The 26,665-nt window shown below is 49.3% G+C and overlaps 1 protein-coding gene and 1 long non-coding RNA gene across 2 annotated transcripts; one reads left to right on the top strand and one right to left on the bottom strand.

Annotated features, from left to right (window-relative positions):
• Positions 1-418: 418 nt before the first annotated feature.
• Positions 419-26,491, bottom strand: LOC107315328 (uncharacterized). Its single transcript, XR_014946801.1, has 2 exons — positions 26,372-26,491; positions 419-792 (listed from the first exon to the last, which is right to left on the bottom strand). It is a non-coding gene; the product is annotated as an uncharacterized LOC107315328 (long non-coding RNA).
• ANKRD9 (ankyrin repeat domain 9) lies at positions 20,068-21,442 on the top strand. The gene is made up of 2 exons (XM_015865599.3): positions 20,068-20,106; positions 20,258-21,442. The coding sequence occupies exon 2, from the start codon at positions 20,309-20,311 to the stop codon at positions 21,185-21,187; it is 879 nt and encodes a 292-aa protein (XP_015721085.2). The 5' UTR covers positions 20,068-20,106; positions 20,258-20,308; the 3' UTR covers positions 21,188-21,442.
• Positions 26,492-26,665: the final 174 nt, after the last annotated feature.

The following is a 26,665-nucleotide window of genomic DNA, read 5'->3' as shown; positions in this document are numbered from 1 at the left end:
AATTACAATCAAAAACCGACTCAACTTTATTCTTTACCAAGTCTTTTATTCTTTAATGTGAGAGCTTTGTTTTTGAATGAAAACTGTACATTTTACTGTCTGATTCCTCTTACGGCCTCCCCACCGTAAGCCAAACGACACGCATATACGCATCAATACATTTATTTGCTTACATTGCTTCTGGAAAAGACAACAACGCTGTCTCAGTCATCTTCACATCCAGCAAAAAGAAAAAAGAAAAAAAGAAAGGAACTGACTTTTTCCCCCATTCAGTGCCAATTAAAATGTGAAACGTGGATAATCTGCTGTTCAGTAAATATCCCAATCACTCGTGTTGTGCAGAGTGGATACACACCCACACTCAGTGGCAACCTGAGCCTATTCTAACACTGGTAAAAGCGAGAGAGTAGAGGCTATAAAACCTTATTACTTATTTATTTAAACAGCGTAGCTTTTCTTCATCTCATGCCTCCTTATGGAAAACCCATGTGACGAGCAACTTCACAGGACGACACCATCCGCAGACACACCGCCTCCACGGACATCACTGCCTTTGTACTGATGTGCAGCAGCTGGGGATCTATGGGAGCACACCCGGCGAACACCCACCTCTCCAGGCACAGCTCCATGGCTCACTGCAGCCGCCCCACGCCCCGCAGCATCCCTGTGCTGCAGCAGCATCTCCTCCCTCCTGCAGGTCCATGCTGAGCGTCCGCTGCCCGGTGCTCACGCAGCAGAGCCAGACCTGGCCCAGACCCTTTGGATACTTACAAAGGAAAAGCTCGACAGCATCTGTGAATAGAGTTTAAGAGAAAGGAACAAAATAATACCACTTATGTTAACAGATTGAAATGGTAGCTATGGTGACCACAGACAAAGAACAAACCGTTTTGACTGAATTCAGTCAATTCCTTCTGACAACAAACTGCAAGAAAAAGCAAACTTTTTCAAATCCATACAGAAGCCATTAGAACAAACCCATTTGTCTCTGTTTTGCTCTTTATTTATTTATTTATTTATTTGCTCTTTACCTTTTACTTTCAGCTATTACACAAAACATGTTCATCATAAATATGGTGAAATGCATTCAATCTACCAAAAATGGGGAGTTTCTTACTGTAAAAAATTGCATTTCCAAAACAAAAGGCAAGGAATAGCTGCAGTAAAATGACAGACATTCATAATTCACAGCATTTTCTCGTGCATGGGTTTTGCAGAATCAAGGCTGGTTTGTAACAGCTGGGTTGCTTTCCCTGTCCTGACGTGCAACCAGTGCCTGGAGCTGCTCCCTGCCCTGGGGGTGCACTCTTGTGCCAGATTCTTTTCAGCCCCGTGGCTGCCCCTTCTGGCCAGGCCTGGGGGAGTGCAGCTGAGCTGGGAGAACGTGGGGAGCAGCAAGGCAGGAGCTGGGGGGTGATCCAGCAGCAGCACAACACAGCGCTGGGAGTGATGCAGAGCTGCCTGTGTGCCTGTCAACTTCCAGCCCCTGAGAAAGTACAAGGGGCCGGCAGAGGAGGAGGAGGAAAAGGAGGAAGAGGAGGAGGCGGCTTTGGAGTGAGGCTCCAGATCTTGGGGAGAAATCAACCCCGCTTTCAGCCGCTGGGATCCATCCTGAGACCACTTGGGTATTCCCTAAGCCTTCTGCCAGCAGTGCAGAGCTGCTGTCAGCGCTGTGAGTGCTTAATCTTTAACTCACTGTGCACAATGCCTTCTGCAGTGCTCTACAGGCTGCAACATCCATCGCAGTATAGATTTGCAACGTAGCCATGCTTTCAATGCTCAGGAGCAATAAGTAGGTGTTTCTTCAGCATGCTGACCCTCATAGACCTAAGCCAGCATTTTCATCTCCTTAACTCCATCATTCTCTAAAGTACACCTCCCACCAAACCAAAAATGAGCATAAAACTATGAACATTATATCTGTCACAGGGCCAGCCAGGGCCGCTGCCTGCAGCAGGACGGCCCAGCCCTGCAGCCCTGTTTAGGGCCCCTTGTTGAGGCCTCGTGTGTCTTCACTTTTGCTCTTGCCTGTTCAGAGGGCAGGTCTGTGTGGGGAAGGCAGGCGAAAAGGCAGATACCATTGCTTGCTCATATGTCCTTTTGATATCTCCTGGAAACAGTAAAAAAAAAAAAAAAAAGGCTCCTTTGATTTGATGTGCAGTAAACCCTCACTAGATGGCTCTACAGCAATGGCTCTACAGCAAGTGATTCTGTCCCCACAGAAAGAGCACCACCAGGAGCCATCCATGCTGTGCTGTATGGGGATGCAGCAGGCCCAGCATCTCCAACACATCCCAAACACCTTCCCTTACTGCTTCTAACTCAGCTCGTTTCACATTCAGCTTTCATCCAGGTGGAACTGGTGGTTAGAGGAATGGAGGGGCATTACCCTCCTCAAAGAGCTCAGAAATGCCCCCACAGTGTGGTCCCGGTTGCCAGCAGCACTCAACCTCTCACACAGCACTGCGCATTGCAAGGTTCGCTGGCTGTGCCCTCATTAGCGAGCAGCGCTAATTGATGTCTGTCCTGCCTTGAGATAAACATGAGGTACTGCATGCTAGAAGTCTGGCTTACAGATAAAGCAATTGTAGCTTCTCTGCAGTCCCTGCGAAGTGGAGGGGATGAGGCCCAAAACGCGGCCCGCTCCATGCTGTGCAGAGACCTGCTTGGTTTCTAGTTGCTGAAAATCAGCACAGATAAATGCACCGAACCAGGTCATAAACAACCCCGATGCAAATACCCAGATTAGAGAACTACAGCAATTATAGTGAATAAATCACTGGAAGAAGTTCATTATAAATGCTCAAAAGAAGATGCTCGCACATCTTGTAAACAAGCATGAGCCACACCACACCAATTCAACAATTCACTAATAAAGTCATACTTGATCATCTAATTAATGGAGCTGTTATCTCACTATAACAAATTGAGACTTTCAGACAGCTAAACATTTGTCTTCTGCTAAGGATGGACTTTTCTATCTTAGCATTCCCTTGAAACACAGTTGTTTAACTCAGGCCTTAAAGACCGGATTAAAAGAGAAGACTGTTTGCTTTTCATCACGCGTACAAGTTTTACCGCTGCCGTCCTTGCTGCTAACAAGCTGTTTAACAGACTCCTTGGTGGCAAAGCCCACAGATTGCCCAAGTGCTGCTGCCACAGCACCCAGCGAGGAATTTTTACAGTATAGGTTTCAGCAGGCACTTTATGGCTGCAGCCTGGTATGTGGGCAGGGATCCTGGTCACAAGGCTGCTGCTGCCCCCCAGCACAGAGAGCTCCTTGCCATGCTCTTCCTTGTCAGAACAGGCAAAAGAAGCCTCTCTGAGAGCTATTAGACCCAGCCACATCCCCACAGCAGCACCTCGAGCACTATAGGCCCTTCCATCCTTCCTCCATACAGTACAGTGCTACAGCAGGGCATGGGTAGGGCTCTTATCTCAGCTCGCTGCAGCCCCAGCCCTTCTGCAATCAAATGAAAATAAACAGAAAGAAAAAAATGTTCAGCTTCATAAGTCTTTCTTTTCTTTTTTTTTCCCTGTGTGTAAATTATGTATCGCATTCATTACAGGAAAAAGGAAGATGTAGGTTTGGAAACCAGCTATGGGCTCCTCCATTTTCCCTACAGTTGTGCAAGTGTTACAGCTGGAAACACAGGGGACTTTCTTTTATTTTTTTTTTCTTTTTCTTTTTGCATGCAGCATTACACCAAAATAAAGGCCACGGTTGTTCTGGTTGGTGATTAGGCTCAGTGCTGGGCTCAGTGCTGTGCCTCTGGGAACGGGGAAGCACCCGGACTCAGAGGAACACAGCACTTAATGAGTCCTTTCTTTGAAGAAGGGAAGGTTTTTCTAAGTATTTTTACGGGTGGAAGAGGCGCAGAGGCTGCACACACATCTTCTGCAGGAGGAGGCAGGTGAAGCACCACCACCTGTACCTGCTGAGCAGCAGCCCCTCACCAAGTGCCAGACCCTGCACTGGCAGCTATAGCAGCACAGGACCAGGTCCAGGGCAAAGTGCCGGACCTCAGCGGGGCCTCCTGCAACTTCTTTCTCTTTTTTTTTTTTTTTTTTGCCTTAATCCTGAATTAATACCCAAGCTTCAAAGGCCTGGATGTGGAGGGGGTGGGGGGGAGGGGGTCTCTTCATGCAGATACTGTGTGTCCTGGAACAGATCCTTCAATTTTGTGATGAGCTGGAGTTGAAGACATTTGTATTCAAATCCTCATTTAGGCTCTAATGCTCTTTAGTGTTGGATACAGGGATTTTAGGCTGGAAATGGCACACTTGACTTTACTATCACCCCAAACAGACAATCAGAATTTAAGCTGCTGTTTCTCTCCAGCCTTTTCATGCTGCTCCCAACACTCTCCCAGAAATTGGAGTGACTCTGCCGCATTTACTCTACTAGTAAAATATACTTTGCTCTGTGTTCTTCCCCCTGCCTCATCTTCAAGTCTTATGCTGTCAAATAAAATCAAGTTTTTCATATGTAAAATGGTTATCAGAAGTTCAGGTTTTACTTACAGTTCCTTGAACAGGCTGCAGGGATGCTACATAGGAAGAAGTGTAACATAACAGCGTATGCTCCGGCACAACCTGCAAGCATCACGTTGTACGGGGTGTCCTTTTAGGGTTTTCCATCTTTGCTGACGATAACAGCAGTGGCTCTATTTATTTCACTGGATGTTAAAAATGAGACTGCAATTTGCTGTTATGAACAGTGAAATTACCTGGTGTGGTGCTTGGGGTAGCTCAGAATGCACCCATATCTCAGATAACCTGACTGGTTTCTGTATCCACCCCACTGCCTGCGGCCCCCAGCCTGTAGCACCAAACAGCCCTTCCCACAGCCCCCACTGGGGCCTCCCAGGGCTTCATGAGCTCACATTGCACTGTCATGTGTCAGCTCTGGGTATGAAATAGCTGAAAATTAGGGCAAAGTATGACACCGGACTGCAGCAGTCAGGGGCTGCTGGAGCTGTGGGGTCCACTCCAGGTGCATGACAGCATCCCCCTACACGTGCACTGAAGGAAACCTCCATCCAGAGGATCGAACGCATTGAAATCCTTAGCTGTGCACAAAAGACATGCACAAAGGATTCGCTTGGAACTCATTCCTAACTCTGCTCATCTCTTTTATTGCTGGTGGCTGGAGGAACAGCAGCAGCTTTCCTTAGCTCTGCAGTAAGGGATTCATTCTCAAGCACACTGTGCAGCAGGACCTGTTAGTGCTGGCATCCACTGAGCCAAAGGAACACCAGCACCGGGGAAGGTGAGGGTTTGCTTTCAGAATAGGCATAAATAAGAAGGTGAGTGTGTACGTATGACTGGGGGTTCCCTCATCTAAATTATTTACCATCAGTCGACCCAGCCCTGGATTTTAATTGCTAATTGTCCCCTTGGTGCGCTCCACATAGAGGAAATGTTGGTATTAACCAAAGGTAATTCATGGCACAGTTGGGAAGGGGATTATTTTGCCAGTGATAACTTCCTTTAAATATGGAATTGTGATCAAAGCAACGTGGTTCTGATCTTTCCTCTATTTTTAGCTTTGTAGTATGTTTCTCCTTAACAGTAAGTTAACATTATAAGCATGCTGTGAATTTTCAATATGGCAAAGCTTTAATAATTTGCAGCAATAATTATTCCTGCTTCAGCCTCCGATTCAATTTGGTGTGGAATTCCCATCTCCCACCACAAAGCTTAGCTCGACAGTATCTGCGTGAGACAGGCTATGAAACGAGCCTGCTGTAATGGACTTCATTAAGGGACAGCCAAATTACTTTCATCTGTAATCTATTTCAAATGGCAAAGAGGGCTTTTCAATAAATATTTTTCCTTCCAAAGTTATCCATCTCTGTGGAAAAGGGGGGATGGCTCTGCAGGTGTTTATTTCCTTTGTTTTCATAAGAAGGCTTCAAGATGATTTTCTGGATTTGTTTGAATAACAAACATTTAAGCCAGGAGCAGAAACAGCACCTTTATTCTCTCCCTGAAGCACAAACCATGCCAGGAGTGCTCGTGTTTTCTTCTGACCCACTGTCACCTGCTGGGTGCCTCAGCCCACCTTCACCAAGCCCTCAAGCAGGGATCCACTCAGCATGAGCACATAGATGCAATCTGAAGACCCGTCAGCCCCAACCCAAACAATGAACACATATAGACCAATAACAAGCAGAGGTGAGAGCCTTAGCCAAGCCCCATGCACAAGGACAAATTACCCCCTCAGCGAATAAAAGCCTTTACTTAGTATTTAGCTTTGTAGCAAGAAACCTCTTCGGCCTTCTCCTAAAAGAGATGTAACAGTTAATTTAGTGTAAAATTATCACCTGCTGTACAATAAAACAACAAACTGCAGTCAAATAATCTCTTAATAAATGAAAATGTGTAATAAACTGTGTCAGCACCACAGAGAGTTGGCAAGGCTGAATACCCTAAAGGTACCAATCCAAACAAATTCGCCATACAATATATGGCCTGTGTCATTTCTGGTTCTTATCAGGGATGATTCATCTGGGAATCCTTGGCGCTGATTTTTACATCTAAAGGCCAGGCAGTTATTATAATGATATAATTTCTGCTGCATTAATTAAACATAATGCATGCAAGCCCCTTTACAGGGGTCTATAAATTCATTGTAAACATATGCTGTATGGGCAATCTACAGAATGTAATGAAGAGTCTCACGACCATCTCTCTTTTCCAGAGTGTGGAAAGAGGTCTAATGATTGGCATGGAAATAATTGAAAATAGCATAAAGTCAAGCCTAACGTTGCCCCTGCACACATTAAAACTACACCTATGGATGGAAACCAGGTGCCTGTCAGTAAGGGGAAGCAGGAGGAAGCACAAGCACAGGCTTGATGTAACCCCTGAGCCCACAGAAGTTGGTACAGGGGAGAATGTCCAGAAGCCATAGGGTAACTGCAGTGCCCACCCTGTATCTCTTACAGGGTACACACCACAGCAGGCAGCACTGAAGGTGATAGGAGTCCCTCTCAATGCTGCCACCTCCCTGCCTTTTGTTAAATGGAGGAGCCCCACGGCAGGTGGGATGTCACCTCACCTCCCAGTCTGTGGCATGAGAGCCAAGAGGGAGTCCAAGGAGCAGGTTTGGAGGCACAAGTTTGTTCACAGCACTCTGTCACAACTGCAAAATGCATGTCCAGCATCCATGCGTTGTCCCTGAAAGGCAGAGACCCATCATTTACACAGAGGAAATTCAAATGACAGCTGGAGATGTCCCCTGCACCCACATCCCTCTTTAGGAAACTCCCCTTCCGCGCCAGCAATCTGAGTAAACATCCTCCAACAGCCTCCGTGTCTGCCCTTGCTGGACAACTTCCTCACCATGCAACATAAGCAAAGCCTTTGCTTCAGATTGGGTTAAAATGAGCGAAAGATAAATAAAGCATTTTTCCTCAATGATATCAAGCATTGTTCATAGAAGTGATGCTCAGAATGCGTGAGCCCTGCCCAGCTGCAGAAATGGGCTTCACACTGTCCCCATCCCAAAGAGATGGGGGTTGGGGCTGAGATGGCTCATGGACCTTCAGCTCCATACCTCATACTGGCTGTGGAGATGGACATCAGGCAGACACCCACAGTGACAGCCAGTACCTCAATGCTGAGACAGCACAAAAACCACTATAAGGTGGACATGACAGAAAACCTGTCCCCACCCAGACAAGGTGACAGTGGGGTCACATCACCTCACCACCCACCAGGACAGCACTGCAGCACGGCCCCGTGGGCAGGAAGCAGCAGAGCTGGGAGCTGAGGGGCCCAATGTCACTGCAGCTGTGTCCCTATGGGCAGCAGGGCTGTGTGTGAGTGCACACAGCGTGTGGCTTCACATCCTCTCACCCCTCTGCATCTGCCTGCTAGTACAGTTAAACCGCCCGGCTCACTATGGCCGCAGTTTATCATATATCACACAGCCCTCCTTGTGCTGGCACACTCTCTGCCAAGGTTCACTTTTCTCTAAGCATCCCTCTTTATTCAACCAGAAGAGAAAATGGAATTCAGCCGGGGGATGACGTTTGGGATTCTTCTGTTTGGCTTCCTATTTCTTCTTTTTTTCCCCCCCCCCTCAAGCTAAATCAAGCCCAGGCAGCAGAATTACTTCAGCCTACAATTAATTCCTGTATTAACTCTTTGGGGGCAGGAGGGAGGGAATGAGAGTGGTCCGGAACCCTGAAATGATGAAGGTCAGAAAGGAAGGGCCGTGGCCCCCTGACCTCAGAGCTGTCTGGTGAAAATGCACATACATAAAATGAAATCACAAGAAAGAAGAAATCAATTAACACACTCAGAGCAATCTACAAGGCAGTCAGCCATCAGAGCCAGTACTGCCTGGGAAATCAGGGCTTCAAGAATAGCCCCAAGTCCCCCTTAAAAACCAAGCGTATTCCTATGCTGTTTTCCCTGCAACTCTCACACACATTCCCAACCACCTCCCGTGCAGCCCCTGCTGCCCAGCAGTGGGTCACTTCTCCCTTGCTGGCGTTGCAGCTGAGCATTTCTTCCCCTACATCCCCAGCAGACTCTCCCATTGAGCTGCTCTGCTGCCCTCAGGCACAGCAGCGCTCCACCCCCCTCCCCTTTCCCTTCCGCTCATCACAGCACGTTTCAGCTGCGCTTCTTCATGAGCAGCACAACCGCCCCAGCCAGGCAAAAAGGGGGAATTTCCAGCCGGCAGCTGCTGCAGGGATCAGCGGTGCATATTCTGGGGATGAGGCAGCGGCATAAGAGGAAGCAGGAGGGACAGGAGCAGCAGCAGCAGCCCTTCCTTCTTAATGGCAATGATTCATTCACAAACGTTAACCAAGTGAAGTCTTCCTGGAGAACACAGCAAGGTTTGTCCCCGCCATTAAACATCTACACGTGCAGTTTTCATTCAAAAAGAGCTGTTTCTAAATTTTCCATGGAGTGCTTGCAGTTTCCTTGGCCACTTTTCCCACAAAAGCCTATAGAAAGGCAGAGGGGAAGGACAAGAGAAGGCTGTGCAAAGGCTCCTGCAAGCTAAGAGTCACTGCATCGCTCTGAAATGGAAACAGCATTTCTTATTATCTTCTAAAGATCTCACACTACCTTCTTGCTTCATTGATTTTTAAGAAATTTGGGCATATTTCCATCTGGGCCTGTTTCCAAGAAGCTCCACAGCAGTAGTTTACAGCTTTAGTTTAGGCCCAGGGAGAGGTCAGACCTAACATTCCCTTCTCCAACATGGAACTCACTCCCAGGGGGATGCACGTAGTTTGCAGCATCCCCTGCTGAGCCCCTTGAACTCAACAGATCACGTCTGGTGCACAAAAGTGGTTGGGGAGGTGGGTTTGGGAACATCAGCCAAGCACTGCAGAGCTGTGGGCGTTCACTGTGCCTTCTGCTCACAGCTCTCTATACCCAAGATCATAAAACAGGACTAGGCTGAAATACAGCGCTCTCACCTTAGCTCCAGAGCTTGCAGCTGAACCTTAACTACTCCTCCCAGCTGTAGATCGTAAATCAACCTGTCTGTCAGAAGCCCACAGGTTGGGTTGAAGTAGAAATTTCTGTGCAGCCAAATATGGAGGAGATGAAAGTAAAGAAAAACAAACCACAGAAGGAAAATAAAGCGGCACAATGCACTGAACTGGAATTAACTGTGAAGACTGTCAAGAAGAACCATGGCTCTCCTGGCAGCCTTCTGAAGGAGTCTCCCAGCCCCTCAGATCATTGCCAAGGTGCCGGCCAGGAGCAGAGCTGTGCAGTGGGAAAGCAGTGCATCCCAATGAAACCTGGGTGGAGAGGTGGCTGTGAATGGGGAAACTGCATCTGGAGTAAACAAAGGCTCCAGCTGTCCTCCTGCTCACGTTTTCTCCTATGAACAAAGGTCACATTGCTCAGTCACAGCAGTGTTTGGGATACGAGGTGCGGGACAGTATCGCTGCAGGAAGACAACACTGTGAGGAAGGGGAAGTGCTCGCAGCAGAGCAAGAGGGTTCAGCTTGGAGCCAAGGAAGCATATCTTAGAGCTTACACATCTTATAGCCACACCACAGCTCACTAGCTCTGACCCCACAGCTGGCAAAACCCTGAGTACTTAACTGATAAGTGCCCACCTCCACCCTCACCTCTCCCCACCTCCAACAGGGCTGTTCCTGTCCTGCTCTGCCCGAGCTGCTGCAGCTAAGCACAGACTATTTGCTAACTCTTACATCCCTAAAAAGTGAAAACCAGCGGACCTCAAACCAGAGAGCACCAGGGAGCTGCTCCTGCCCCACCACTGCCATCCCCATCCCACCCACAGCCCTTTGCTCGTCCCCACGGCCATGAGCCCACATTGTGCCATTTCCTCGCTTCTCCCTCTCCCACACCAGAGCACGTTGCCCTCTAGTGGATTTGAAATTATTAAATCAATTTTAACAACAACAACAAAAAAAAAGCAACGATGATGACTGGGAAAAATTAAGGAAGAAAAAAAAACAAGGCAGCCAAGTGCCTGTCACTGCTCAGTGCTCTGTGCATCTCGGGCTGAAATGTGTGTTATCCACAGGCTGCTGAATTTCATATCAGCAAGCAACAAGTGACGTCTCTCCTCTCAGCAAGGAGAAATTGAAGCGAATGGTTACCAACCTCTAAAATGCAAATTCTTTGGGGTAAGGAAACACTACAGCTATGCAACCAATGCGGTGGTTAGAAGCAAAGCAATTGCTGCTCACTGCTCCAGTCTGCCAGGGGGCTGAGTGCACCGCTCCCTGGGATAATGATGGGGGCATTATCCCATTTAGCTTTGGAGAGATGGCTCCAGCCAGAAGACTACAGGCCTCTTACAGGCCTTCCCCCAGATGCCATTTAACAATTCTGTTCAAAAAAAACCTTTTCCTGTGTGGTTTTGGACATGGCTGTCACCAAATGATGACTGCAACGCAGAGTAACCCAGCATGAGCATTTGCTGAGGGGAAACTCATCCAGGCTCAGACACTGACTGGAGCCTGCTGGGATTTGCACCCACTTCCACATGAGGACCAACTTCGCCCATCTCCTTCACCCACTCCAACACTCCACATGCTCTTCTGCTGCTCAGGGCAGAGCACATTGGAAAAAATCAGTGCATTTTCCATCACATGCTAATAATAAGTCATCCCTACATGACCCAAACATACACTGTTTGGGACACTGAATCTGAATTTGGTTGCCTTCCTGCTTGCCCTTCATAATCCACATTCCCCAAAGTAGCTGCCTGCGTTTCCAAGACAACAGGCAACTTTCCTACATCTCTTATGATGTGAGAACTTAAATCAGCTCCTGTGGGAGATCTGACAGGAAGGGGCAAAGACCATGGAAAGGAGGAGCATTCCCTTCAGTACAAGCCTTAGAGGGCACAGTCAGGAGTAGCAACACATTGGCACAGGCTGCCCAGAGTTGTGGAGGGGTCACCATCCATGGAGATGTGGCCCTAAGTGACGTGGTCATTGGGCATGGTGGGATGGGTTGGACTGGGTGACTTCTGAGGCCTTTTCCAATCTTAATGATTCTATGATTCTATCATTTATCAACTCCACAAGTTGAGAAGGAAAACGCTTTTCTGTTTCAATTCATTTTATCCAATTAAAAGTTTCCAAAGGCACTTTTCCATTATTGCTCATGAAAACTTTTATATGAATTCAACTAGTGCCTACTTAGGTCTCCTAAGCCATGGATAGAACCTCATTTCATCTGATCATTACTCGCAGAATGAGTTCTGTGGGCATTCCATCTCCTCGGGGAATCAGACAAGTTGAGGAAATTTCCCTTAAGGGAATCACCAGTTGAATGTGAATATTAAATTCCCTTCTCAATTTCTGTTCCAGCTCTCCAGTACAGTTTGAGCGCACAGATGCAGGCATGAAGTACAGCGTATTTATCATCAAGATGACATTTAGATTTTGGCTGGGAACTCACAGGGGCTGGAAGTGTGTTTTCCTTCCCACCTGAGAGCAATGGCCCGTTCCCTTACCTTGAGGGCATCATGCACTTACCTGGTGCATAAGGATGGCTGCATAATGCCCACAGTGCCCAGGTGCTCTACGTTACAGCTGCCCTCAGGTAAAGCCCAAATGTGAGGCTGGATGAATCAATCAACCACAGCTGTGCAGCTCAAAGGGCACAACTCAGTGGAGCCCGTGGTGCAACCAACAGCAGCACCAAGAGCAGAGGGTGACGGGCACAGAGCAAAGCACCTTTCTGCACACACACACCAATATCTACTGGAGGAGGAATGAACTCACCTGTATCAGGGCACTTGTCCGTGCCTCGGCAAGAGGGAGGATTCCAGCCCCCAGGGCACTTAATCAGGCATTTAAAATAATAAATCTTATTACACTAAGCATATTACTGTTAAGCCTTCAGCTGTTAGCATTCAGCTGTTGCTGGAAGGGCCAGATCAGCCGCACATCAGCCTCAAAGCAATGCACCTAAAGCAGCAAGACAGTCCTTCTGAAAGCAATAGCCAGCACCCACTTGACACTGTGGGAGGTGTTCCCTGATGTTAACAAAAAAAAACCCCACAAGTGATGTAAAAAATACTCTTTGGGGGGAATGTCTTCTAATTTCTATGTTTTCTGGGGCAAAATTACAAGCTAAAAGTTGAGAGCTGGAGTAGAATTTAAAATGAAAGCCAAGCTTTTAAATACTGGGAACGGAGGTCCTGGGGCTCAGAAAGGATCCTTGAATACTTAAAGCCAGAACAGCTTTACAAGAACCAGCTGTGCTGAAACCATTCGCCTCTTTTTACACACGAGGCAGGAATCTGCATTTGTGCAGCATTGTATGTGATGTGAGCACCCAACAGGAGTGGAACAAGAAAAATTCAACCCTTATTGAGTGTAAAGAAATGCAAGCAGGGCGTCTGCTGATTGACTCAGCTTGTGACGGATGCTGTCATTGCTGTCACTTGATTTCCTTCTCTCCCCATACCTTGAAGCTCTGCAGTGAGCTCGCTGCTGTTTTCCTAGAGAGGAATGACACTTCATTTCCACAGGAGCTGCTCAGGCAAAGGGCTGCCTTACAGCAGGGGGTGGCCGCTTTCCTTACGTTCCCTTTCACCAGGGACAGAAGAGATGTGTAAGGGGTAAGTGCCTGCAGGGCCTCAGGGGCTGTTACCCATCCCTGCGCTCAGATCAGCATGAAAGCTGCTGGCTTCGGGGACGAGCCCAGTATGAGACACAGCTGCCTGCTCAGTGTGTTGGAAACAGGCAAGTAAAGTGAGACCTGTGCCATAGAACAACACAGATCCAATTTCACATCACTGCCCAGGATGTCTCCTTCCCCAGCAAACAGGCAGAGAAGCTCTCCTTGGTTTCTTGCCACCATGGCTATCTCTGTTGGGGAAACTAGGAGGCCTTGCCCAGGAGGAACCTCCTGAACCCTACAGCAGCAAGAGGGCTGGCAACAGTGGGGTCTCTCCCAGGGAAACTTTCCCAAGCCATTTGAGGCAGCAACAATGACACAAACAGCTCAGTCCCATTAAGTATGAGTCACACATCCTGTGACAGCCTCTGTGCACTGCCCCTGGGGGACTGAACTTTGGGAAACATCCCCCACCACTGGTTCCATAGGCTCCAAAGCTGTGCCCCCCAGCTGAGCACTGCCCAGCAAATTACGCTGCTTCTCTATCCGAGTTGGTTGGAACCCAAAAGCAGAGCCCAGCTCTGTGCTCACCTCATTGGGAGCTGTTTCATACACCATCATCCTGCTGGGAGAATCCATGCTAGAATGAGAAGGCTGCTGTGAGATAGCACTGGTGCTTACAGCTCTCCAGCTCTCCTCCCAAAGGCAGGTTCCAGCCCTGGCCTAGATGGGTGCAGTTCACATTCAGAGCAGCCATAGGGTCGTTCCACTGTGAAGCTGTTTCCAATAGTTTATAATTAATTACAGATTTCTAAACAATCACAAATTTATGTAAGGAGTGGGACTGGTTTGGTTTTAATAAGTATTTAATAAGATGCTTGGAATATGAATTGGCCACGTTTGAGGATTTTGTTCATTTTTATGGCGTTTCTGCCCATTTATTTTATGGGATCTGGGGAGCGCGAGCTAAAAATGAGGGCTTATAAGAGGTTATAAAAGAACAGAATGGTCGTATTTTTCATGGCAGTTTGAACAGGCTTAAAAAATACCAGCAGTGCTTTTTAGTTGCATTTTAGCCAACAGTTTTCAGCCAGAGGTAGAAATAAAAGCACACACACCCCAGCCTGAGCTTGCTGAGCATTGCTTTCCCTTGCACTGGACTTACTGTCCTCTCACAGATGTTATACAAGCCTGAAGCCCCTGTTAGCCAACCCCTATATGGGTCAGCTGTCCCAGCACCGCTGTGCAGATGCACATGGCACTTCTGTCCACAGGTTGGATACTGGGAGAAATCTCCTCTCAGAAGGAGTGGTGATGCATTGGCACAGGCTGCCCAGAGGTGTGTGGGGATGTGACACTGAAGGACGTGGTCAGTGGGCATGGTGGGATGGGTGGATAGTTGGACTGAGTGAGCTTAGAAGTCTTTTCCAACCTTCATGATCCTATGATTCTATGATTTTCAGGTCCTCAGCAGGCACCCCAAGGACAAAGAAAACCCACATCTACTGGCCACCTGAGGACAAACATAGCAGGGGTGTCCGTGGCCCAGACACAGATATGCACAAACTGGAAGGACCCCTCTGTCACCAAGGGCTGAGCTCCCAGGCAGGCCAATGCTCAGGCTCCTTGTGTGCAGTGGGTCACACATCTCACACGCAAAGTGCCGAAAACAAGAGAAACAATTCATTGTGAGCCTCCTGTTTGTAGTCAGGCCTGTCCTCTTGTTTGCAAACAGGGTTATCGGTGCCACTAGGAGCCATTCCCCTGATGCGGCTGGAAACAAAGGCTCCCTTTTCAGGGCTGTTTATCCAAAGCAAAGAGAGATGTGGAGGGAGGTGGGGAAGGCAGGGGCAGAACATCCCCCAGGCAGGTCGTCCCATAGGAGATGAGGTGCCTTTGGGCTCAGAGAGCTGGGGAGCAGCAGTCCCATCTCAGCTCGCCCCACCAGCTGTCCCCTCCCACCATGCCTTGTCACAGCACCTGGTGGCACAAAACGTATTTGTCACAGTACATCCGCAGACAGGGGAGAGGTTTTGCAAGCTTGTTTTTCCCAGAACAGCATTAGAAAGCTGCTTCCTCCCTGTTAGGGCCCCCACGTTAGATGAGCAGGAGGTGGGCTCCAAACAGACCCTATGGAAATCCACCAACGGATGCGTTAGACCATGCCCGGATACTTAATAAAGTGGGAGAGACAGCAGTGAACATGACATTTAATTATGGGAAAGAAAAACCAAGTCTTTTACCCTGCATTTGGCGTTCTCCCAGCACCCGGAGTTAATTGTTAGGAGGGTATATTAGAAGGCAATGAAGGAGAAGATTGAAAACCCTGATTAAGCCAAGTTTGTTGGATTTTGCATGAGAATACACAGACTGGGCCGTGCCAGCATCCCACCGAGTGGTCAGGGGGCTGCATGTGTTGGAGGACCAAATTATTACGCAGTCTGACTGCGACAAGGCAGGGCAGCACAGGAGCCATTGCATTCTAGCGGAGCAAGTCACTCTTTTCCTGCCTTTGTTTTTTCTTTAGCATGAAAATCCACAGCAATGAATGCAGCCCGGCTCGTGCTACACCTGCAGTAGCCTCACATTTACTGCAGGGGGGAACCTTCGGCTGCTGATGCGCTGCTCCTGCAGCAAGGCAGGTCGGAGCAGACCTCAGGAAGAAGCTCTGCTGGTTACAGCGCGCTCCCCATTTAACGAAAGCGAGCTGCTGGTTATCCTGGCTTCAAATAGCTAAAGAAGATGAACCTTACACATATTAAAAAGGCAGAAAAAGATCCAGCATTCGGAGTAGGATAACTAAAATTATTTTGCAGTAGAGTGCAAATTAGAACATCTATTTTAGTCCCCAGAACATGACATCGCCCTGAGCACGACCACAGTTGCAGCCTGCTGTCCCCATCTCCCCACTCGGCCACGACCCCACAGAGCACAGCAGCGTGGGCACAGCCACAGGCACATGCTGGGATCTGCTGGGGGCCGTACTACACAGCACACACACAGTGGCCCCCTCCCACTTCTCTCGTCTTACTTACCAGAGTCAGAACAACAGAGCAGTGCTCAGAGCTCACAGATACCAGCAGCAACTTAAGAAAAGCTGCTTGTATTCTATGCAAGCAACCAAAGACCTTGAACCCTTATCTGACACATCACAAGGACAACAGAGAAAGGTGCTTGAATGCTGGCCAAGCTGTAGGTTTTTTCTGCTCCATAAAGCACATGGGTTGCAAGAGCAAGGCCTGCCTTTGTATGAGCCACATGAAACTCTGGGAAGTTCTATTGCTGGCACAAAATTCCACCCCTGGAGCTGTACAGAACTCAGCATCACAACCTTTCCTGCCCCATCCCATTGCTGTGACATTCATAAGGAAGGAGCCTGAGACTGTGCCCAGGTGCCACAGCCCCCACGTGTGCCCAGCACTGCTCAGGGTCACAGGACAGGGCAGGGAGCACAGCCGACCTTTCTGCCATGCAGCAGCCGGGCTCGGGTGTTTCTCAGCTCGCTATTTATACCGGGCTCCTGTTTACAGCTATTTTGGTTTTGTCACCCATTTCATCTCCTCTTTACGTAACCATTTTAGCTCTCTTGTGTTTCTGTTCTCTGGGCTGGAGGCACAGCAGGAAGCAAAGGATGCCATGGAATGCAGGCAATACCTGGGAGCGTGAGCCCGTGGCTAAATTCAGGGCACAGCGCAGCATTCCACAACAGCCTCTCTCTAACATGCATATGCAAAAGCACTGGGGAATTCTGGCAGGGAGAACCACGCCGTAATCCCTCAACCATTCAGTAACCCACAGAAAGACGAACGAACAGGCAAATCTGATCAGACAGCAATGATCATTTCAGTGGCAAAAGCAATGGAGAGCTGCATAGAACGGTGTTAGTGCAGAACCCTGCAGGTAAAAGACATTGCCACCTGGACTGTGGACGTCTCTACACGCAGAAAATTACCTTCTCATCTCTGCACAGAAGACAGGCACTGATTTAGGAAGAGAAGCATCCAAATGAGGAGCCCTGCTGGGAGCTCACTGTGCTCCAACCTCCTGATTATACTCGGATTTGAAAATTTCATTAGAAAACAATTACAGAGAAACCGGAAATATCACGGAGGCTTAATCAACAGAGCCGGGGGATTTCTTGGCAGCAGAGCAGCCCCAGGCACTGCTAGGAGACTTCTGAGTGCGTTTGTATGGAATGAAAGGGGAAGGAAGATTCCTTTTGAGCAGCACTTCACAGCAAAAGGGCTTTGGGCTGATAAATCAATCCTCTTTTTCGAACATGAAGCAAGCAGATTTCCTGTTCCGATGTGCATGATGGAGCCCACAGGTGCTGCTGGAGCTGCCTGCAGCCTCCTCCACCAACAGGAGGAGCCCCCCAGAGCGCTGGCCTTTCCCTCACCCCCCCTTTGTTATTTCTGCAAACCCGATGGCAGCCAAGAGCTGAGAGAACGAACAAATGGGAATAAAAATAAGCCCTCAAAGATATGCAAAGCATCCAGTATTTTCTTTTTAAATCCTCCTGCTTGGCCATATATCCATCATGTTTTACAGCTCTTAACTGCAGAAGGATTTAGACAGCAACAGCAGCCCAAATGCAGGCCTGGGGTGAGCATGACAACACGTGGACTTGCTTCTAAGTGGGAGAGCCACAGCCTCTTCCCAGACCCCAGCACCTCATCCTGTGTCCAGCTATGAGGTCGGGGCAATTGCAGTCCCAACAGCCTGATCCCTCGTGGGCTGAAAATGGCCACACGCCCATCAAGACCAAACAGATGCTACATCAAATGTAGTGAACCCAAGCGACTCAGTAACCTGGTGATGGAGTGGGTCATTTTGGAGCCGCAGAGCCCAGCTCACATCCCTGCTATAAAAGCCTTGGCTTAGAAACGATGGGTTTGGTGTAAAGCATCTCAAGGGAGCAGTGGGAAGATCTCTCTCTTCCTGGCTCTGCAGTGCCTCAGTGCTACCAAAACTCATCTAGAAAAGCAGATCCACACAGCCCTGACAAATAGAGGGTGCTCCGGAAAGCTGGGGTCTGTGGGCACACAGCTCACACTGCAGACCTCCATACCCTGCAGCATCAGCATCCCTGAGGGCCCCGGCAGCCTGATAACCACAATTTACATCTGAGCCAATTATAGCACATTATAAATAGAGGATCCTGCTTGTTTGGGAACCAGCAAGAAGTAGGCGGTGGGTTCTGCTTCTGCAAATAGCAGCTGGACCTGGTGCGGGCGGGCTGGCTTTAAGCAGGGAGAACAGCGGTGAAAGCAAGAAGGTCCCCGGCCAGGAGAAGGAGTGGGCATCAGCAGGAGAGGCAGGAGCTCGACCATCCCTCCCCCCAGCCCTTGGCTTTAGCTGTGCCAAGGCCGGGCTGCTCTATCATTACGATAAGGGTAATCCTGTTAGGCAAACACATCAAACAAATAGTCATTCATGATTGCAGACTTTGTCTAGGCAAATGTAACCCCGGGATAAAAATGTGCTGAGTGCACAGTCCTGTGGCACAGACACTGACCAGGGGCATGCCAGGGTAGTTTGTGCCCCAGGACCCTGCACAGGGCTGACCAAGGCTCAGGGCAATGCATGGAAGTGCCCCAGAACCACCCCAGGACGCTCTTGTCCTCCTTCCCCTTCACTTCTCGCACAGAAGAGGACAGATGACTCTTATGTCAGGCTGTTTTGATTCTATATTTATGTCCTGCCTTAGGCTCACAATGTTCAGCTCAGATGCAATCCAGTCTGGTCATATTAATACAGCTGGGACAATATTTTTAACAAGCAGTATCGAGCTGAAGGCCAGAGCCATTGGTGGATGCCAGGAGCCCATGGACCCCACTCCCTTATACAACAGAGCTCACCCAAAAGGCACCCAGCCTCTTTGGTCTTCTAAAGGACAGGCAGGCTTTTAAGCCCCCCCTTCTGTAGCAGACAGGGTTAAATTCATTCTCAGCTGCGTTTTTGTGCTGGTTACAGAAACGATGAATGTGGCTGACTTATCACAGGTGACAAGTTTTCTATCACACTGTGGGTCAGGAAGGAGCTGACCCCATCCTACCAAAGACAAAGCAACTGGGCCAGGGTTATGGGGCTTCAGGGCTCTGTGGCAATGATCCACACTGAGCTGAGCCGTGAAGCAGAGCAACACACAGGAGCACGGCCTGGGGGCTGTGTCCAAATGCTGCTGACCTTTGGTCCTCAGCCTGCAACAGGGGAAACTGGTGAACATGACGAGCTCAGTAAGCCTGACACCTGCATGGTTCAGCCTGCTCCGAACTGAGGGATGCATTAATCGCCCTTTCTTTGCCTCCTGCTCCAGAGCAGTGCTAAACATTAAGTACGTTCAGCACCGTCGTTCACGTTGGCTATTCTGATATTGCCCTTAATGACACCCACAGTTGTGCCCATTAAGTCACCAGCCAATATGTTCCTTGTGAAAACTGCAGGTAACGCACAACACCCATTGCAGAGCTTTCCCCATGTGCCAAGGATCCCGCGATAAGCCCTTCTCATAGCCAGATAAGTAATAAGATCAGTTACTTAATCCAAAGTGCTTAAACCCAGGCGGGACTGCAACGAGCCCATCACCGTAACACCAGAACCACGCTGGGATGTCATTTCTATCACTGCCGGCCCTGCCCCCTGCTCTCCATCCCCGCCCCCTGCTCTCCATCCATCCCCGCCCCCTGCTCTCCATCCCCGCCCCCTGCTCTCCATCCATCCCCGCCCCCTGCTCTCCATCCATCCCCGCCCTTGTCCCCTCCCCGTCCCTCCCGGTCCTCCCAAGTTTCTTGGAACTTGTCCTGCCGTGACGCAGGGCGCTGCATCGCCCCGTCCTCTGCCGGCAGCCAATGGGCGCTCGCGGGTCCGGGGCGGCCACCAATGGTCTGCGGATGGACAGTTCCCGGGTCCTGACCGACCTTCACCGCCCGGGGCGCTGGGTGCGGATAAAAGGCCCCGGCGGCGCCGCGCTCCGGCCCCTCCGCGACTGGGCGGCACGGAACTGAGCGGGAGGTGAGCGGCACCGAGACGGGAACCGGGAACCGGCGGCGGGGGGGAGGGAACCAGGGGGGCTGAGAAGGAGCCGGGTTCCCGAGCGCCGGGGACGTGGGGGGCAGGGGGGTGTTTCGCTCTCCCGGCTACTCACGCTGTTCCGCTCCCGCAGGTCGGTGCCGATGCGGTCTCTGCTGGCCGGGCCGGGAGGAAGCCCCCCGCTATGCCTTGGAGCGTGCGGTGGGTCGGCGGCCTTAGTGCCCAATCGCAGAAGCAGTGCAAGAAATCGTCCTTTGCCTTCTACCAAGCCGTGCGCGACCTGCTGCCCGTCTGGTTCCTGGAGGACATGCGGACCATGGAGGTCTTCCACTGGGAGGACGGGGGCAAGGTGAGCCTCTACTCGCCCTCCGAGGCGCTGCTGTACGCCCTGGTGCACGACCACCAGCCCTACGCCCGGCACCTGCTCGCTAAGTTCCCACAGAGCGCATTGGCTGTACCCAGCCAGAGCTTCAGCTGCTGCCAGGGCTCGGCCCCTCACCTGGCCATGGCCGTCCGCTACAACCGCGTCCGCATCCTCTTCCGCATCCTCAAAGCTGTGCAGGCCTTCCCACCAGCCGAGCGCGTCGCCCACCTGGACCGTCGGGGCTGCAGCCGCGTGGAAGGCGGCAAGACGGCCCTGCACCTGGCCTGCGAGATGGTGCGGCCCGAGTGCCTGCTGCTGCTGCTGGGGCACGGCGCATCACCCTGCCTTTGTGACAGCACAGGGAACACCCCCATGGACACCCTGCTGCAGCAGGTGGGCCAAGCGCCGGCGGCCAACATACGTGCCAAGCTGCTCTGCCTCGACTGCCTCTTCCTCTTCGTGCCTCAGGACCTGCGGTTCTCCATGAAGCAACAACTGCTGGACGAGCGGCAGCGCTGGCAGGACTTGCTGGGGGAGAGCCGGTTCCGGTGCCTGGTGGGCCTGGCTCCTCCATCGCTGTTCGTCGGAGCCATGCGTGTCTTGATCAGGACCATTGCACCTGAGCACTTCCCTGAGGCTCTGGATGATCTGCCTCTGCCGCACTTCCTAAAGCCTTTGGACTTGAAGCTGGAGAGCTAAAGGGGAGCTCCTGCTCACCTGGCGGAAAGACTCGTGCTGGAAATGTCCCGGCAGCCAAGTACCTGCTTTAATTGGAACTGTCTTTTTTAAAACAATTGTTATCTGGCACTTTACAATACGTTTTATTTAAAGATCCTTGTGGTGAGGCGAGGTCTGTACCGTGTTTTATAATAACATTACACAGGCTGTACAAATGGATATGGGGGAGAATACGTTTGTAAATATGTCTAAATAAACCAGCAAAGTATCAGTCAAGCAGCTGAAAACTCGGAACTGGCACGTGCCTGCTGACAGCACGCAGGGGGAGTATCTGCTAGTTAGGATTTCCCTGTTACATAAGCCGAGCAGTCCTGGAACAGGATGACTCCTTTTTAGCAGCTCTCCTAATACATCTTGGCAGGGATGTGGGCTTTTTTTAAAGGCACAGATGAAAACTTCCTAATCTTGTACACAAAACCAGAAAGAAGACATACTATCAAAACCTCCTTAAACAAGGCTGGCAGGGATATGCAGCTGAGCCAATTGTATCTTAAAACAGGCACAAATAGAGGTTGGCTTCCTTGCAATGTTCTTTCTGTTCCTTGGGGAGAGCCATGCTGAGGGCAGGAGCAGAGCAAAGCTGCCCAGAGCTGCTCCTGCCCCCACAGGAGCCAGGACCAGAGAGCTCTCTGTGCCAGCTGCAGGGCAAAGTGCCATTGCTTCAGGGCAATGAGGAGGCTGGCATGGGGCAGGCAGGGGGGCCAATATCTGCCCCAGTCAGAGGCATTTACTTGGATGTGGCAATCTGGCAGCTTTTCATGCAGATTCCAGCTCCCAGTACCTGCCTCCAGGAAGAGGTAATGGCTTTGGTTCATCCTTTATGTGGTGCTCCAAGGTACATAAAACATCCTCGGAGGTGCTCCAGATAGAAAAACCCTCTAGAGGCAAAGCTGCAAAGATGATGTCCCAAGCAAAGAGTGCAGCCTTAAGTTCGTTGCTCTGCAAACTTTACACAATCCTGGGCAGCAACGCCGCTTGGCTCCTGTAAAACTGGCACTGCCCCTGCCTGCTCTGCGGGAGTGAGCTATGCTGGCTCTACCATTTCCATGATGGAAATCTCCTAGGCCCCCAAGTTGCAGCACTGTTTCTATTGTTGGAAGGCAGCACTGAAACTGTAGGGTTTTGTTTTGATGCTTCAAGTTGTAGCCAAGGAGCAATTCACCACTTGAACTATTTTAGCAGCGCAGTTCCCTTCAGAATCATCACAGAACTGATGCACTGAGGGCTACGAGGCCATACTCAAAGCATATATTTATTTATTCTAACAAATAAATTGCAGAGCAAGGTGCTATAAGTTATTCTTCCTTCAGCAGGAGAGCAGGATTTCATCTTAAAAAACCCCTTCAATCCTGCATGCACACTAAAAGATTAGCCATACTTCTGAAAGGTGAGATGTAAGGAAGAAGATTGCTATTCTTAAACTGATGGCACCGAAAATGTTTCCTAGGAGAGCAAGTGTTCCTTGGGAAACCACGCGATTCAGGCCCCACGTTGGAAAGCACATAACAGCTCTAATTACGCTCTCTTCAGCTACCTTGATATAAAATACAAAAATCCAAAGAACTTATCCCTCTCTCAGCAGCTTAATGAAAACAAAAAAATTCCATGCTGTTCAATTTGTCATTGGAGTACATTTTCTCCTGTGCTTTTGGAATAATGCTGTGGAATTCTACCAAGACCAATGAAAAGTGCTAATTTGCACATGGGAAGTGTCTGCAGGCCAGGGAGGAGGCAGGGATGGGGGGGCTGGGAAAGGTTTACCAACCTTGCTGACAAAGGCATCATGAGACATTGAAACACAGGGTGTTGGTTAGCTGAATTGAGTGCTCAAAGATGCTCTGGATTCTTAGCCAGGAGGTTAATTACATATTAGAACAGCACAGCAGCAGGGCAGGATGTGACCTTACCACCACCTGGATTCTATTGAAAAAAATCCTATTGTGTAAGTAATGTAGAGCTGGCCCTACCTGTGCTCACTGTGAGCCCACTGATGGAACAACTCAAAGCTTCCTGCCCCTGTGACTCCCTGCATCCCTCCCACCAGCTTTCATGTAATTCACTTTAGTAGACTAATTTACTTTAGCAAACAGAATGGGTTCCCCCCTCAATATAGTGCGATGGGTCCAAAGTCAGCTAATTGCTGTGCCCCTCCTGTTAATCTAGGACAGAAGTCAAGCCTGTCACTGCCTTGCTGAACCCATGCTGGGATTACTCTGCTGAAGGTCAGTGACAGATCTCACCATGTGTGCCTTGCCAATGTGTCTGGTATGCTTCATATAGCAGTGTGGACAAACCACACCGGTGACTGCACAGATCACTTACCCAGCTGGGTCCAGGCTTGTTTTCAAACAGTCACAGCTTGGAAAGAGGCTGGGGCTTCTCAGCTTTGGAAACAGAAGTCCTCTGTTTGGCCACAGAGCAAGCAATAGCAGCAACAGCTCTCCTCGCAGCGACTTGCCAGCACTCTGGTCCTGAGCCACCAGGACCCTGGGATGAGGCTCCACAGCCCATTCTGTTCTTTGTCTCTTGGCAATTCTGCTGTCATCCTTTGCCAATTACTGCCAGTTGCAACACCACTGTCGAGCTTAATAAAGCTAACTGGGATGGTTGTTACATCTCTGCAGATGGGCTCGGCCAGTGCCAGAGTCAGAGAGCTGACCACAGAGTGTGGGTAAGAAGATTCACCAGGTCCTAACGCCACAGGAGCCCATGGGTAAGGACATAAGCTCTTCTGTGTGACCTCACAGATCAGTGTAGGCACAAAAGGCATCTTGCTCATCTGTGGGAAATGCTCTCAAATGCACACACAGCCGTATAGAGAGCCAGCATTCCTGAAAAGCTCAGTTACAGCCAGTTCCTCTGAAAGGCTTTCTATCATGACACAACGAGGAAAGATAATAAATAATTCCCACATGTTACATTTTGGAAAAAAAACATTTCTCTGCTACCCACCTTTTAGTACAAACTGATTTTATTTGCTAAGAAGGCCTGAAATAGTCTGATTCTGAAAGCAAAGGGAGAGAAGCAGTGTGTTACATTTGCTTTTTTCCTCTTTGCAACCAACTCCTCTCTGGTCCTCTCTCAACTCCTTTAAATATTTCGGGAGTCACAACATTTAGCCTGCCCAGCACCTGCCAAAGGAGCTCAAATCTATTTTGACTGTGTACAACTTGGTTAGAAGGTGGATTTAGAATCATAGGTAGTCTTCTTTTATCCAACCTACTAAGAACTTAAACTGATCTGAGCACAAAACTTGGCAGTTTAAATAGTTTAAAAATATCCCTTACTGTAACATCTGCCTTAATACAACTCCCTGATGTACCATTCTGCCATACAAGCAGGATTATGCCATAGGCAGGTAGGAGCGCCTTCCACTCAGCAGAAGACACAGGTGTTACACACCTGAAAATAACTCCCCTCATGAAGATGCACAGCTATGGAATATCACGCTCTAAACCCACTTAACACAGCACAGTGAGAACCTGCTGTAAATAGATGAGCATTTCAGACAGTTTCAGAGAGAAAGAGGGCTGTTAATGAACAGGCTCCTCCGTGTGGACGATTCCTGCAAACTGAACCAGACAGGCATCAAGTTAAGAACAGGAAGCTGAGCACAGATAGCTGCATGCAGAGGCTGTGGCTATGGCAGGGCTGCAGCTACAGACTGCTTTGAAAATGAAGCTGAAAGTAGGAAGGACAAAAACCCACTACAAAGGCATGTAAAGACAGTGACAAGAAATGGGATGTGGTGCCAGGTTTGTTTCCTAATCCCTGTTTATCCTATGTCTAGCATTCAAGTTGTACAGGTTTTTGACTTGCAATGTAACAGACCTATTGACATCAGCAGATTATTGGGCATTGCATCACCCATCTTCAGATCAATGCCCCTAACAAAACAAACAAGGCACCCAAGCCTTGTGCTTAATTTTTAAACTGCAAATCCTTGCAGACCAACTTCTTATGTTCCTTGGGTCCTTGCAGACCTAACACCTTGATTAGTGGCAGTACTTCCATCACTTGTTGGTGCCAGAAGCACTCTGAGGTTGATCCCTGATAATTCCCATCTGGCTCCAGTGGTCCCTCTTTCACCTCTGTGTATGAAATAAATTGCCAGTTCCTTGCTAGGATGACATCAAATCATCACATACTGTCAAATACAAGAAGCACATCTATAATTTTGCAAGGCTGCAGCTTGCACTGGTTTATTCCTGTTCCTTCCACTGAGCAGGTATGCACAGATGAGCAGCACGGGAACGGAAGGAGCAGACCTCTCTTGCAAAACACATTTCATCAGTCACAGCAGGAAACAGAAATACAACAGTTTGCAAACAAGGAAACAAAAAAGCACACACTCATAAAAATAAACCCAAAACAACAGAGATTGTTCACTGCTACGAAAAGAAATTCAGTTGAAGCATTTCAGCCCCAAAATTCAGGCCTGATGCAACTCACCCTGAATCACAGTGAAACACCTAGATAGCTGGGACATGAGGCAGGACCATGGGCCCACCTGCCCTTCCCTATGCTCCCTATTCAGGGCCAACACAAGGGCAGAAAGCTCCACAGACCCCAGGAGGGAGGTGAGCAGGGAACCAGGCCAGCCAAACTTTCCCTTAGGTTCCTCTGCTAAAAGCAATGGAAGGAGGCCAAAGAAAGAGAGAGGCCATTACTTCTAGGCAGAAAGCGCTTGGCTGCACATCTCTGCAAAGACAGACAGCAGCTTCCAGCTCTGAAGAGAACGCCAGGGAGCCGCTGGGCTCTGACTCAGCCCCAGCACCACAGCTCAACTCCTGCAGCCCAATGGCTCAGACGGCAAAGTGCCCATCCTCCCATCTCTTCTCACACACCAGCGACCAGGCAGCATCCTCAGACTCTGGTTCAATTTGGAAGACTGAGCATGCTCACACTCTCTCTGTTCACACAGCTTCCCTGTCCAAAACTGCCCTTCTGCCCCTTCAGCCATGGTAGTAATTACTGTTTCAATGTAGGAGTGCTCTTTTGTCATCCTGCTGTTAACTCTTCTAATGGTGCAAGTTACAGTAAACACGTTATAGCATTTCACATTTATATTTTTTAATGCAGCGTCAAATATTCAAAGCAGAATTTTAGAACAAAGCCTAAAACTGTAAGTAATTTCTAACTCACTGTAAGCGAGAGAATCGAGTCCCTTGAGCAGCTGAGTTCTGAACGTCCTTTCCTACAAAACCATCTGCTAGCGCTCCCATGCTTTCTCCCACTCCTGTAACAAGGAAAGCTATGAGTTAGTGACTCAAAGTGACAAGGCAGAAGGATGGAAAAGCTCAGACTTATTTCAGTTTGTTGTTAATGACTGTACAGGCAGGACTATAGTCAACAGCAGGCTGACAGAACAGTCTTGAGCTACTCACAGAGGTGACTTGAGTGGCTGCTTGCCTTAGAGCTGGGAAGCCACTGTATCTG

Source organism: Coturnix japonica, chromosome 5 (genome assembly GCF_054131305.1).
Source record: "Coturnix japonica strain WE chromosome 5, WE-NBRP24, whole genome shotgun sequence".
NCBI classification, from domain to species: domain Eukaryota; kingdom Metazoa; phylum Chordata; class Aves; order Galliformes; family Phasianidae; genus Coturnix; species Coturnix japonica.
This window is presented reverse-complemented; position numbering and strand designations above follow the sequence as displayed.